Consider the following 13,941-nt stretch of genomic DNA (forward strand, 5'->3'; position numbering starts at 1 on the left):
TCAATCAGCTCACTGATTGCATCAATTAATTAACTGACTTTTCTGACAGATGGCATGTGTTTGTGTGTTAAAAACATGTCCTACAAAACCGCAATCTCATTTCTAATCAAGAACATTGTGATTCACATAGGCAAGCCGAAAGGCGCAAACCTCTACATCACAACGCAACACTGACATCACAAAGAAAGCGAAATGTAAGATGTAAGACTCGGGGAAGCTGAAGTACTTGTTGTTGGCAAACACATCAAGGAACTGGACAAATATTGAAGATTACATTATTTCAACTACAAGGAAATTAAAGACACAAGTCGCAACTGGAAGTCATTTTTTCCAGAATTTGCAGCCCTAATGACTACATGGCGAATCATCAAAAAAAAGCGAAAACACTCCTACACTGAAGAAACAACTCAAAACAAAGGTGGTGTCTGTTGATCTCACTGCCGCATTGTGTTTTTGCAATCACAACAATCATATAATCACTAGGGATGAGCAAGTACGCCACTATCTGTATCTTTAGCTGTACTTGAAGTGGGTACAGCGTGGCATAGCCGGAAATGGGCATGGTTTAAACTGAAATGTATGGCCCTTACATATGTACATTATTTTAAGTCTGAAATTGACATGTACTGATCATTAGTTGCTGTATTTATATTTATTGTTATTGCGCTATATGTGTACTGTGTATGTGTGTAAGTGATCTGTAAGACTTATCATTGAATTATTGTTTATGGTCTGTGTAAAGTTGTTGATTCATGCAAACATGAAATGATGGCAAACAGGGAAATAATATGTCAACCTTTTTCACTGTATTTTTCTCGAAAGGCACAGCGTTCAGTACTTGAAGCAAAATTTTCCAAGTGACTTCATCTCTCTAGCCAAATAGAGCAGACAAAAAAAAAATAACACCGGCAGTGACACAGCAAGACGTACACAGCTCTCTCGTAAAATGCATCAGAAATGCATCAAGTTTAAGATTTCAACGTGCATACTGCAACATATTGAGAGGTGTGTAATATTTTACCACAGCCATACAGGCAGTGTTTGATGCAGCTACTGTGTAGGTGTACCTGATGTTGTGGTCAGTCAACGCGGCAGTCAAAAGGTTAATGTTACTGTCTGGAGATTTACCTGTACGTATGTCATTAAAATGGCTGCTGACGTTATGCTCATTTGTGGTGACCCCTATTGGCTGTGCTCCAGATTTTTCAGAAGATAAACTTTCATCCTTTTGCATGCAGTGTTCAGATGGAGGTGTTAGCTTAACCAAATGCTTGTTACAGACTACACGTGGTGGAAGCAAGTTGAAAAGACAAATGAGGTGATCAGACATGAAGGTTTTCTGGGTCAAGAAGAAGAAAAATACAAGGAAAAATAAAAGATGAGAAAAAAAATAGAACGATGAAACCTGACTTCCATGGTGAACAGGAGGAAGACCAACAAAAAGCAAAGTACAGGTCAAACAGTGTCCAGCCTGCTGTGTTTAGCGACTATGCTGCTTCCTGTCTGCTCAGATTCACTTCAAGAACAAGGAGCCTGTGGCTACATAAACATACAGGTCTCTCACTGCCAGTCACGCTTGTTTCTTGCTGTCAAAAGACAATGTATCTTGGTGTCTGTTTTAATTTTACATGTTCCTGCTGTGGCATTTCTAAATGGGTATGTGTCCAGTCTGCTGTATGCTTGCACATCAAGCTCATGCGGAGAATGACTCCATAAAGGTGTTTCCCGTGGTACTGAGGATTACTTGATAATTTTCCCTCGTACCAAGTGTTAAAGGGGTCCAAGGTGTCCATGAACACGAAAGCATATCATACCCATTATGGATAATACATTTTACAGAGTACAAGTATGAAAGTACAGCTCGTCATTATCTGTAATGATGATGAGGGAAAATCCTCATTATGTATTCAATCTTCAGGCTCTGTGATAGGCCAGTCACACACAGCAACCACCCCTTGCTCGACAGACTTCCTGACTGCAGCGGCTGTCTTCATTGTGTCTCGGTGTCAGGCAGCACTCGTGCAAGTATGTTTTTCAACTCTTTCATTCGCATTTTGCTCCTGAAATAAGTTGATATAAAGTGAATAAAACTAGACAAAATTCTTTGCGCATCACAACTTGTCTTTCTTCACATTAGCAGCTCTCGCGGTGATGTGCGTTGACGGTCGTACAAGATGCACTTGTAGCTAACTGCCGTAGTTAATTAGTTATGTTATCAGATGGATATTGGAGCATTGCAGGAAAGGTGACTGCTCTCAGTGATGCGGTGCACATTACAAGAGAAAAGAATGAAATGAATCTTTCGTCACACATATAATAATATATAATAATACATTTTATTTGTATTGGTCTTTTCAAGGTACTCAAAGATTGTTTACAGTAAGAGGGGCCTGGTCCTACAGGGAAGTGGCAGGAGGTTTGAGTCTGACGAGCGAACGGGACATGAGGGATTGTGTGGATGGAGTAGTGAGGTATGGGGGGGTCAAATTGCGGAGAGCTTTAAAGTATTGAGAAAGACTTTGAACTGAATACGTTGGGGGACAGGAATCTAGTGAAGGTTTTGAAGGACAGGTGTAACGAGAGCAGATGGGCGGAGGCAGCAGGATTTTGGATGGTGTACCATAGGGAGTTCTATATAGTCAATTCTGGATGTGACAAATGCATGGATGAGGGTTTGAGTGGCAGAGAAAGCGAAGTGAGCCAAGTGAAGGAAGTCGGGTTCTTAAAGTTCTTAAAGGGGACATATGCTTCTTCCACGTTCATAACCTATAAATGAAGTTATGTTGTAATGTTGTATTCTTGTTTTAAACCATGCCAAAGTTTCAGATAATGAAGTTTGCACATTTGGAAGTGAGCCCTGAAAGAAGTTTGGGATGGCTCAACTGCTTGGTTTCAGAGGGCATGGAAAAACTGCCCCTTTGTGATGTCACAGAGGGGTGGACTTCCTTATACGTATGTAAACTCTCTGCCCTTCCCAAGCTCTGCTTCCCCCACCCTCCCAGGGTTCCTCCCACCCTGTTTACTTGCTAGCAATGCCTGGAAAGGGAACACCACATTTGTTTACAATTCCTAAAGACGCCACCATCAGGCTCCAAGTGGTTGGAGTTCCTGATTCCCGAACAGCAAAATAAATGCATTTTAATCTGTTTAATCATTTGACAGTGGACTGTTTTGTGAACATAGGCCAGTATGCAGCTGAACAAGCTGACAAACGTGCTGAAGCCTGACGCCTTTCCAACGTTACTTTGTCATGTGGAAGAGTCCGAAGGGCAAGTAGTATGTAACTGTGTTTATTTTGTGTAAATCATGGAGCGCATCAAAAGCGCTTGGCTGTGTGTCATTATAGCATAGAGCAAGCAGGGTTGCTAATAGCCTTTTCCCACACAAACCAGAAAGTCTTTACATGCACTTGGCAGTAGGCAAAATCAGTGTTTATTAGTTACCAACACTTATTCCATTTTCAACTCCATCGTAATCCACAACTCAATACAAAGGGCCAAAGGTCAAAGGGCCAAATAGGTCCCCTTTAAGATTTAAAAATGTAGTCTGGGTCAATTGTTTCACGTGGAGTTCAAATGAAAGAGTAGGGTCAAGTGAAAGAGCAGATTGGGTATATGAGGGGATGGAATGAGAGTGCCGTTGTTGATGTTATTGGGACCAATGATGATTATATCTGTTTTGTCACTGTTGAGTTTGAGTTGTGTTCCATCCAGGTTTTAATGTATATTAAGCAGCTCAGGTGAGCCATAAATACCTGTACCACTCTTGTGCTGCTGTGCAATTGTACTTAATGTTGTGGCCAGCCGTTTGTATTTTGTGTGTCTGTGCTGTGCATGTAACGGAACAAGTTTACCAAGTAAATTTAGATACAAACCAAAATAGAGGCGAGCTGAAGAAAACCTAATAAAGAGGCATTTTGACAACTTCCCAATTTCACCGTGTGAAGGCGCTGAGCCACTGCCGTCTCGGGAGAGGCGGTTGCTGTGTGCGACTGGCCAATCACACAGCGTAAACAGTGAATACATGATGACCATTTTCTTTGAAAAGCAATACAGACAAAGTGTACTAGTTTCATACTCATATACGGCAAAAGTGCATTATCCCTAACGGATACTCGTTATAAACAAGATCCGGCTCATCCCTAGGGTTTACCCTTCTAATGCACCTGAACTGTTAATGACTGAGAAACTGTAATGCACTTTTTTGGAAACGTGGGCTTAGACAGACAAGCATTGTCTCTAGTCCCCTAAAGCTGTCTCTGGCCAATGAGCCACTCTGTGTACTTGAATTAATTTAATTATTTCCTGTGAGTATCATCAAATATATATTATAAAATATTCAAGGGCAAACATGGTTCTAAATCTCAAGAACTTTGTGCTGGTTGCGTCTGGATGAGCAAGGCTTTCATGCATCCAAGAAACGTCCAAAATCTAATGTTGTTTGCTATCATGACATTTTGAATGATATCCTCGCCTGTTACACAAACATTCATGTTATTCTGTTGTTTTACAAGATGGAGGTTGCTTTGTTTTGATGGCAGCAAGGACGCAAAGCCACTGTGACATCACCCAGAATGGAGGCGACATGGAACACTGATGTAAATTCAGATTGTGTGTCTTATGTAAGTTCTGCAGCTGTCGGTTCATGTGTGGATCACAGTGCTGCCTACAAATGCACACATAAAACACATATCCTCTGAGGACACTGTGCCGACTCAGATTTTTAATTCACCCTTTGACCAGACGTGCTACGTTTTTAATCTGCAAACCTTAAAACAAATGTTTTGTTGAAGGTAACCCTTGTCTGTTGTAACCCCGACTAAAGTATACTGCGAGTTGAAGTATTGAGTGTCTTTTAGGGCAAATTTTTGCTAGGTCACATACAATTCCACACCATCTGTCTATTTATTACACTTCTTTTTCTGCCTATTTTTATTGCTAACTCCTCCCAACATTTCTCAACCAAATGAAAAAAAAGTGAATGTCAAAATATTCAGCTCATTCGGGACACATTCGTTGCCAGGACTTTTGGGGGAAAAATCATATTTACTGGAATTTTATATTTTCTGTGACAGTTTTTTTCCCCACTGAAAATTAATGGGCAATTTATTTGGTGCCTCGACTGGTGGAAAATCATTTCCATTACTGTAACAGTCTGCTTATTGTACAGGGTGACACAGCTCAGGTGGAAGATTGGTGGAATCCCAACCCAAAGGTTGCTGGTTAAATCCTCATTTATGTGTAGTCATTCCACTCATTTAAACATTTTAGCAATCATTCTCCACTGTTGCATTCCAACTTCTCAAATTCTGCCATTTTTTGTCAGATAATTACTCCCACATTTCTCAACCACAATTCCAACATCAAAATGATCTGCTCATCCAGGATATGGAGGCTATTTATCAGAACTGTCACATCCTGGTGCCCTTGCTCTGTGCCCCTGTCCTGTGTTTTCTATTGTTCCAGATCCTCTGTTCCTGGCTGGAGGTGGAGCTGCTGAATGCACCTGAGGTTGATTACTCCTCTGACACTTAAGCCGACAGCTGACAGCTGGGGAATGCCGGATTATTGCCTAGCATACGCTGTGCTTTTGCTGCCCCGCTTCCCAGAACTCTTAAGGTTTGTGCGTTCAGCAGCGCTCACCTTAAGCCAGTCCCCTTTTGTGTGTTTTGCATGGTGCTCCCTTTCGACACCATCACGTTTTGTTACTTCCTTTTGGACCTTATAAATCCTGATCTCCACTCACCTGTCTCCTGCTTCTGTGTCTGGAACCCAGACCCTCCAGGAATGTAACAGAATGATCTGGCCAACTGAATGGATCCCAGCGACGCGGTCCCGGTCAAGAAGTCCCTCCGTCTTCAAGCCATGTGCCTCTCCAAGAATCTTCTCGGCCGCGAGGCAGCTCTGACCCTCCTGAGGCTTCGCCAAGGTAAGCTCTGTGTTTCAGATTACGCAATCGAGTTCCGCACGATCGAGTTCCATGCGCTCGCAGCGATGATCGACTGGAACCCCTCAGCTCTCCTGGACGTGTTCTCCGACGGGCTCGCGGAACGGATAAGAGACCACATGATCCCCCTGGAGATGCCGGGTGATCTGGACGAGTTGATCGCTCTGGCAGTCCGCATCGAAAAGCGTCTGAACTTCCGAGAGGAAGATCGGCTTCTCCACCTTCGTTCGGAGCTCCCTCAATGAGCTCTCCCTCTACGACAGGCCATTCACCTCCATGGGGACACCCTCGATGCTGGCACCGGAGGAATTGATGCACCTTGATGGATATCGCCTCACGCCGGCCGAAATATATATGATAGATATGCATCTACTGTGGACAAGCTGACCACACATCTCCCGCTGTCCCCTGCGCCCCAACAGCCAACGCTCCCAAGCTACGGCCACGCTCCTTCCTGGTTCGTCAGTGAACTCTCTGACCACGCCTCCTGCCCCGACCACTCCTGTGGCCAGCCGACTGCATTCACCAGGTACACTCTCTTGTCTGATATCAGTATTGATATCAAGGCTTTTATCGACTCTGGCTCAGACGACTGCTTCCTTGACGAAGCATTTGTGGTTAGCTCGTCTATTCCTGTGGCACTGGCTGGAGGGTTCGGCGGTCCCTTCATCGTTCTTACGAACCATAATAACTTAGCTTACCTCCACTCTGCTCACCGACTTAATCTTCGGGAGGCACGTTGGGCCCTTTTCTTCACCAGGTTCGACTTTACCCTGACCTTCTGCCCAGGTTCCCGGAATGGCAAGCCCGACGCCCTCTCAAGAATGTCCCTCGCACGCACCTCACCGGGAAACCATCCTTCCACAGCCCCGCATCCTGGGGGGCCTTCAGTGGGAAGTGGAGAAGCGAGTGATGGATGCCATGAAGGACTCTTCTCCTCCGGCGGGCTTCCCCTCGATATAGTCTCAGACAGGGGTCCACAGTTCTCCTCAGCCGTATGGAAGGCTTTTTGCAAGGCCTTGGGGGCTACCGCCAGCCTGTCCTTGGGCTACCACCCACAAACCAACGGCCAGTTCGAGTGAGCAAACCAGGACCTGGAGGCCGCCATCTGCTGTGTGTGCCACCAGCAGCCTGCCTCCTGGGACATCAACTTTGCGAGTATGCCCGCAACTCCCTGGTCAGCTCTGCCACGGGTCTCTCTCCCTTCCATGGGGCATATGGGTATCCACCCCCCAGCCTTCCCTTCTCTGGAGGCAGAGTCGGCTGTCCATTCGGTGTCCGTCCACCTGCGTCGCGCTCACCTGGCTTGGCACAACACCCGGATGGCCCTGGCATGCACAGCGGAGCGCAACCAGCGCCTGGCCAACCGCCACCAGAATACAAGCCCAAACAGAGGGTTTGGTTGTCCACTCGGGATCTGCCCCTCCACACCAGTTCCAAGAAGCTCCAGCCTAGGTTCATCGGCCCTCACCCCAGAGGTGCCTCCTCCACCTCCCAGGCTTATCGACGGCCATCCCGCATTCTTGGTCAAGGACATTTTGGACGTGAGAAGAAGGGACAGGGGTTTCCAGTACCTGGTCGACTCCCAACAAGCATCCGAAATAAAGATTAAATAGATTAAATATTCCATCCATCCATTTCCCGCTTATCCGGGCCGGGGGGGTGGGGGGGGGGGGGGGGCAGCAGTCTTAGTAGGGAAGCCCAGACTTCCCAGTCCACAGCCACCTCCTCCAGCTCCACCGGGAGGACACTAAGGCGTTCCCAGGCCAGTTGTGAGACATAATCCCTCCAGCATGTCCAAGGTCTGCTCCGGGGCCTTTTCTCGGCTGGGCATGCCGGGAACACCTCACCAGGGAGGCGTCCAGGAGGCATCCGGACTAGATGCCCGAGCCACCTCAACTGACTCCTCTCGATGTGGAGGAGAAGCGGCTCTACTCTGAGCCCCTCCCGGATGACTGAGCTACTCCAGCTACCTTACGGAGGAAAGGTCAGCCGCCTGTATCCGCCATCTCATTCTTTTGGTCATGACCCAAAGCTCATGACCAGAGGTGAGGGTGGGAACATAGATTGACCAGTAAATTGAGAGCTTTGCCCTTTGGCTCAGCTCTCTTTTCACCACGACGGTCTGGTACAGCGACCGTCATGGTGAAAATTACTGCTGAGACTGCACCAATCAGTCTGTCGACCTCACGTTCCCCCTTACCCTCACTCGTGAACAAGACCCCGAGATACTTAAACTCCTCCACCTGGGGCAGGACCTCATTCCCAACGCGGAGGGAGCACTCCACCCTTTTCCGACTGAGAACCATGGCCTCTGATTTGGAGGTACTGAGTCTCATCCCAGACACTTCACACTCAGATGCAAACCGTCCCAGTAAACGCTGAAGGTCACAGCCCGAAGAGGCCATAAGAACCACATCATCTACAAATAGCAGAGATGAGATTCTAAGGCCCCCGAACCGGACTCCCTCAACACCTTGGCTGCGCCTAGAAATTCTGTCCATGAAAATTGTGAACAGAATCGGTGACAAAGGGCAGCCTTGGTGGAGGCCAACGTTTACCGGAAACAGGCTCGACTTACTACTGGCAATGCGAACCAGACTCCTGCCCCGTTTGTACAAGGACCGGATCACACGTAGTAGCGCACCACCAATCTCGTACTCCCGGAGCACTCACCAAAGGACGCCACGAGGGACACGGTCGAATGCCTTTTCCAGATCCACAAAGCACATGTAGACTGGTTGGGCAAACTCCCATGCACCCTCAAGCACCCTCGTGAGGGTGTAGAGCTGGTCCAGTGTTCCATGACCAGGACGAAAACCGCATTGGACCTCTTGTAACAGAGGTTCGACCGACGGTCGTACCCTTCTCTCCAGCACCCTGGAATAGACTTTCCCAGGGAGGCTGAGGAGTGTGATCCCCCTATAGTTGGAACACACCCTCCGGTCACCCTTCTTGAAAAGGGGACCACCACCCCGGTCTGCCAATCCAAAGGTACTGTTCCCGACTTCCACGCAATGTTGATGAATGTCGGGCACTCAAACCCCTCCACCAGGATAAGGTGGTGATTCACGGAGAGGAGATTAAATATTCATTGAGCAATTTAATTTGTCATTTAAAATTATTTTGCATTATTGTTATTATTATTATTATATTGCATTTGATCCGGACTAACCAGCCAGCATTCTCTAGAGACTAGTTTTAAAGAATCACTTATATGATTCATCAACTTTGCTTGTACATTTTAAAGAGAATGGTAAATTCACTATAATAAACTATATATACGTATATATAGTTTATAGTCCATTGCGATGCAAAGTGTAATTTCCGGAAATGACATCACCGGATTAAGACCACTTACGTCTGTTGTTATCTACCTATTACGTTGCTGTGTGAGGTTTTATTAGACTCTTCGATTTTTTGTTAAACTCACTGTATTTTTAAAGACTTAATAAGACCCGTCGGTGGAATGTTAACCCCGCAATTTCAGCAATGTTGCAATCCGGTACTGATAACACCTTTTAATCCCAATATTGGGCCGATAATTATCAGTAGCTGATAATATTGGCCATCCCTAGTTGAAATCATTGAAAATTGGTGGTATCATTGGTAAATGGAAGAAATCCAAGATCCTTGCTTTGGAGATCCATGCAAGACTACACCTGATGGCCTTGACAAATTACAAGGCAAGAACTGATTGTTGATGTCAAGGGAGTTGGGAGCAAAGTCAGCAAAAAAAGCATTTGACTTGGGAGAATGTGCTGTGGTCACATGACACTATTTCAAAAGGTTGTATCTTGAAAATGGTAATAGATAAAGGCATAGTGTAAATGAAAAAAATGTATGACCCAAAGTCTGTGATAGGAGTAAATTGCCGCGCTGCAGCAGGCAGTTATGTACTTCATTGTACTGCAGAGAAAAATGATTAGGTTTTATTTAGTCTTGGTGGCTTGGTAAACTCGCCAGTGTATTGTTTCAACTGTAAAAGTGACCACTGCAGTGATTATTAAAATTATGAGTGATGTTTTTCATGTTTTTTTTTGTAATTCTCCGGGGAATATAATGAACACATTTTGATCTCCAAAAGGGGGACGCTGCAAAAAAAGTTTGGCAACCACTGCCAAATGTTGTCGTATGTAATATTATGTCCCAATTTTAATCTGATCCAAAACTTACAATGTACAATGTGAAAAGGGTCATGTGATGACACAAAATAAAAAATAATGTAGCATATACAATTAGGAGAGAGGGGAGAAATGGGTCATAGCACCACTTGAAAGAAGGGAAGGAGACATGAAAGGATGGGGAGAGGAGGGCTAGGGAGTGAAAGAAAGAAGCATCAAGGAGAAAGACGAAGAGGCTGGAACTGAACATGCTGAACATTGCGTCTTTTCAACTTCTTACATGCATTCAAACCTCCAGCCATCTGTGAAAGGGATTGCCGTTTTCATCCTTGTTTGACAAACACACTAAAACAAACCTGAGGGATAATAACATGCAAATCACTGCAGCAGAGGGACTTCGAGACCTACTTGCTCTGAAAATCTACCTAGGGAATGTAACCTTAATAGCAATAAGCACAATTACAAGATGTGATAGAGAGTGGAAATGAAGGAAATGTGCGCCACCAATAAAACATTAAGTGTTTCTTGTAAGCGTTTATTTAAATACTGTGGAACCTTGTTTAGTGTAATTTATCTATTCCAGAAGGTTTGACTCTTACCAAATCTAACCAAACACACTTTTCCCATAAGAAATTATGTAAATCCAATTAATCCGTTCCAGAAAGCCAAAAATTGTAAAAATTTTTATAGTTTTACAATTCTATTTTTTCATGGAGAAATCTATTCCAAATGCAGAAAAATACCACAGATATGAATGACAAAAGGGCTAAATGAACATTTAAACACACTCATGGTAGGTTAATTGACGATTCAAAATTGTCCATAGGTATGAATGTGAGTGTGGATGATTGTTTGTCTATATGTGCCCTGTGATTGGCTGGCGACCAGTCCAGGGTGTACCCCGCCTCTCGCCCGAAGTCAGCTGGGATCGGCTTCTGCATACTACGTGGCCCTCGTGACGATAAGCGGTACAGAAAATGGATGGATGCAAATCCTGGTTATGACTTTCTAAATGTGTTTTTTTTTATATTAGAGTCATGTAGGAATGAAATAACACCCCTATTGTCACCTTTACACTCATTTTATTTATTATTTATACCACATTGCACAGCTTTTATGCTGCAGGGACTTGAGATGGCTCCTAGCTAGCAAGCAAGTGAGCTAACCAGTTAGCCTCATATGTATTTCTTCTAAACTTAAGAAGCCAAAAGATTAGCACTTCCATGTGTAATAGGGGTCGATCACACGCTATCTTGTCGGACATGCCATGGCTGACTTCATGACTTAATGCAGTGTTCAAGGTAATGTAATGTAAGGTAATGGCTCGATTGTGATGCCTAGTGACCAGAATAAAAATAAGATGCAAATTAGCTGACATTCAGGTCATTCATTCATTCATTCATTTTGTACCGCTTTTTCCTCAGGTCAGCCAATAGTTATTTTTCTTACGGAGGAGTTGGAAACAGTGATTATGTACCACATGTCTTCTTTTTGTTTGCTACTAGCATCCAAACTAAATTAGGAACTCTAGTTGTTGTCCGTTTCATCTTTTGTCACGCTTTGCTACATGTAGTGTTTTCTTGCTAGCTTTTACTATTGTTTTTTTGGTGGTTCCCTGTACCGTCTTGTTGCCTGCCAACCTCGCCTACACAAAACATTGATAAGACATGACATTATCGTCACACTGCATGGAGTCAACCATGGCATGTCCAACATGATAGAGCGAAAACAGTTTCTTCCTCCATTCCGTGTGGAAGTGGTACATTTTAAACTTCTTACTTTTGTCCTTTTTCCCCACCGTTTGAAAGTTCAAGGCCATCTATTGTTCTCCTGCAGTGATCCTGTATTTTGCGCATTAGCAACATGGTGTCAACAAAGAATAATAGGAGTGTAAAGGTCACTGTGGGGTGTTATTTCCTGTCTACAGGACTGTAATAATGGTAGAAAAACATATTTACAAGGTCATAAACAACTTTTCTATGCTCTACAAAAATGTTCCATTTATTAATATTGAATACTATTTCTCAGAATTTCACTTTCATTTCATAGAAGTTATTTCATATTGTTGTCTTCCCAGAGTTCTTTCTTCCAGGTTTTCTTCTTGGCTCATATGTCTTCTCTTGAAATATTTAGGTTTTTCCTTTTGCCCACCTTTTGAAAATGTTTTTTTTAAAGGGCGTTATAGGTGAATTTCGATTACCTTTATTCTTAGTGAAAAACTGTCAGCATGAGGTAGCTATCTAAAATGCACAGAAAAGAACAATGTGTGTTCTTGTCTCACACAGTGATTGTGGATGATGGGCAAAACCAAAAAAAGCAGCTTTCCTTTAATAAATGTGATCACTCCTCCACATGCTATACAGAGAACATGTGTTAAATTGTAAATGTAGCCATGTCAAAACATAAATGACATGCTGTCATGTTAATAAAGTAAACAGATCTGCCGATTTATAGGGTAGTACATTTCCACTGAAGTAACCCCACAAGTGGGAAACACTTTGAAAAATGTTGTAATTTTAATCTTACCCGCCACAGTGACTTTAGCACTCCTGCTCACAATACTTCCCAGGCCATCCAGTGTGGCGAGGCACTGGTACTCTCCCTCATCAGGACGGTGGTGCCGCGAGTGTACAATATTCTGAACCAGCAGTGATCCGTTGGCCAGCTCCTGCCGCCGCTCATCCACCAGTGCACTGAGAAGCACACCGTCCTTCCGCCAGGTGATGGTGGGGCTTTCAGCTGCCGTGTCTGAGCGGGCTTGGCAGTCGAGCTGCAGCAAGCCGCCTCGCACCGTCACCGTGTCCTGAGGCTCTTGGGTGAATATGAAGTCCACAAAACCTCCTGGATGAGATGAGGAAGGTGACGAGTAGGCCCCTGAGCCTGCAGGAAAGAGTAATACAGAGACACATATATTATTATTATAGTTACTGTATATAAAGTTACATTGAGTTATAGTGTTACATATAGTTATAATAAAATAAAAACCACTGGATATTGGATATGACTTTTATTAACACACGTGGGAAAGAGTATGATACCTTGAGAGATATAAAGTAGGGGGTCTGCTCTTCTTAAAATGTATGAATCCCATTCAAAGTAAAGTGTTGTCAATATCAATACTGGTACCAATGCTTTCTACTTGAAAATGTTCAAGATGATTTAACGAGTTTCCCTTTAAATGGTTGATCATGATTACAAGCGGGAAAAAAAACAGGACAAATGTTTTAAACAAACAAAAAAATATTTCCAATTTGTGTTCCAACTGTCGTGGAATCACACGACAGCCAAGAATGTTTCTATATTCAACACCTCAGATAAAACTACCACATAGACAAGTGACAAAAATGTGACTAAAATTAATTTTAAAATTGTCCAAAAGACTTAAACTATCATGGCTGCCAAAAACGCTGTTCACGGTTGTTCATGCGTATCATCACAAACCCACTGACAATCCAATTATACAGTTATACATGCAAAATGACAAAATGTGGACTTCTGTCATGACACATCTGACAGGAAAATATATATGTTGATTTTTCTATGGCCAGGCCTGTCTGGTCCTAGAGCCTGCACTCCCAGTATAGTGTGACACTAAAACAAGCATTGTTTACCGAAACAGGAGATTTGCCCTGCTTTACTGCCTGCCTGTCAACATGTTTTATCAAAATCCACACGGTGCCCATTCCCCAGCACATTTATGTTTAGCTAAACTGCGCTGCACAAGGTGTTATTTATAGCCAAGAGCCAATTTGTATCCCCGAGGTAGCCTTCCACTTCGATCAAGCCACGTTTGTAGCTCTACCACACCATAAAGAGATTGTTAGACAACAAAGGTAGTAAAATACAAAGGAAAACTATGGATGCGGTGATG

General features: G+C 43.9%; 1 protein-coding gene across 2 annotated transcripts in view; it reads right to left on the reverse strand.

The window, feature by feature from the left end:
• The window catches only part of dcc (DCC netrin 1 receptor), a 278,014-nt gene that overhangs the window by 187,991 nt on the left and 76,082 nt on the right, over positions 1 to 13,941 (reverse strand). For both annotated transcript variants that reach the window (XM_058057936.2, XM_078799161.1), the window contains exon 2: positions 12,597 to 12,950. In XM_058057936.2, the coding sequence (XP_057913919.2) occupies positions 12,597 to 12,950 (354 nt within the window). The remainder of the gene's footprint in view (positions 1 to 12,596; positions 12,951 to 13,941) is intronic.

The sequence above is a fragment of the Doryrhamphus excisus genome, linkage group LG19 (assembly GCF_037039965.1).
Source record: "Doryrhamphus excisus strain RoL-2023G ecotype Guam linkage group LG19, RoL_Dexc_Guam_v1.1, whole genome shotgun sequence".
Classification (NCBI taxonomy): domain Eukaryota; kingdom Metazoa; phylum Chordata; class Actinopteri; order Syngnathiformes; family Syngnathidae; genus Doryrhamphus; species Doryrhamphus excisus.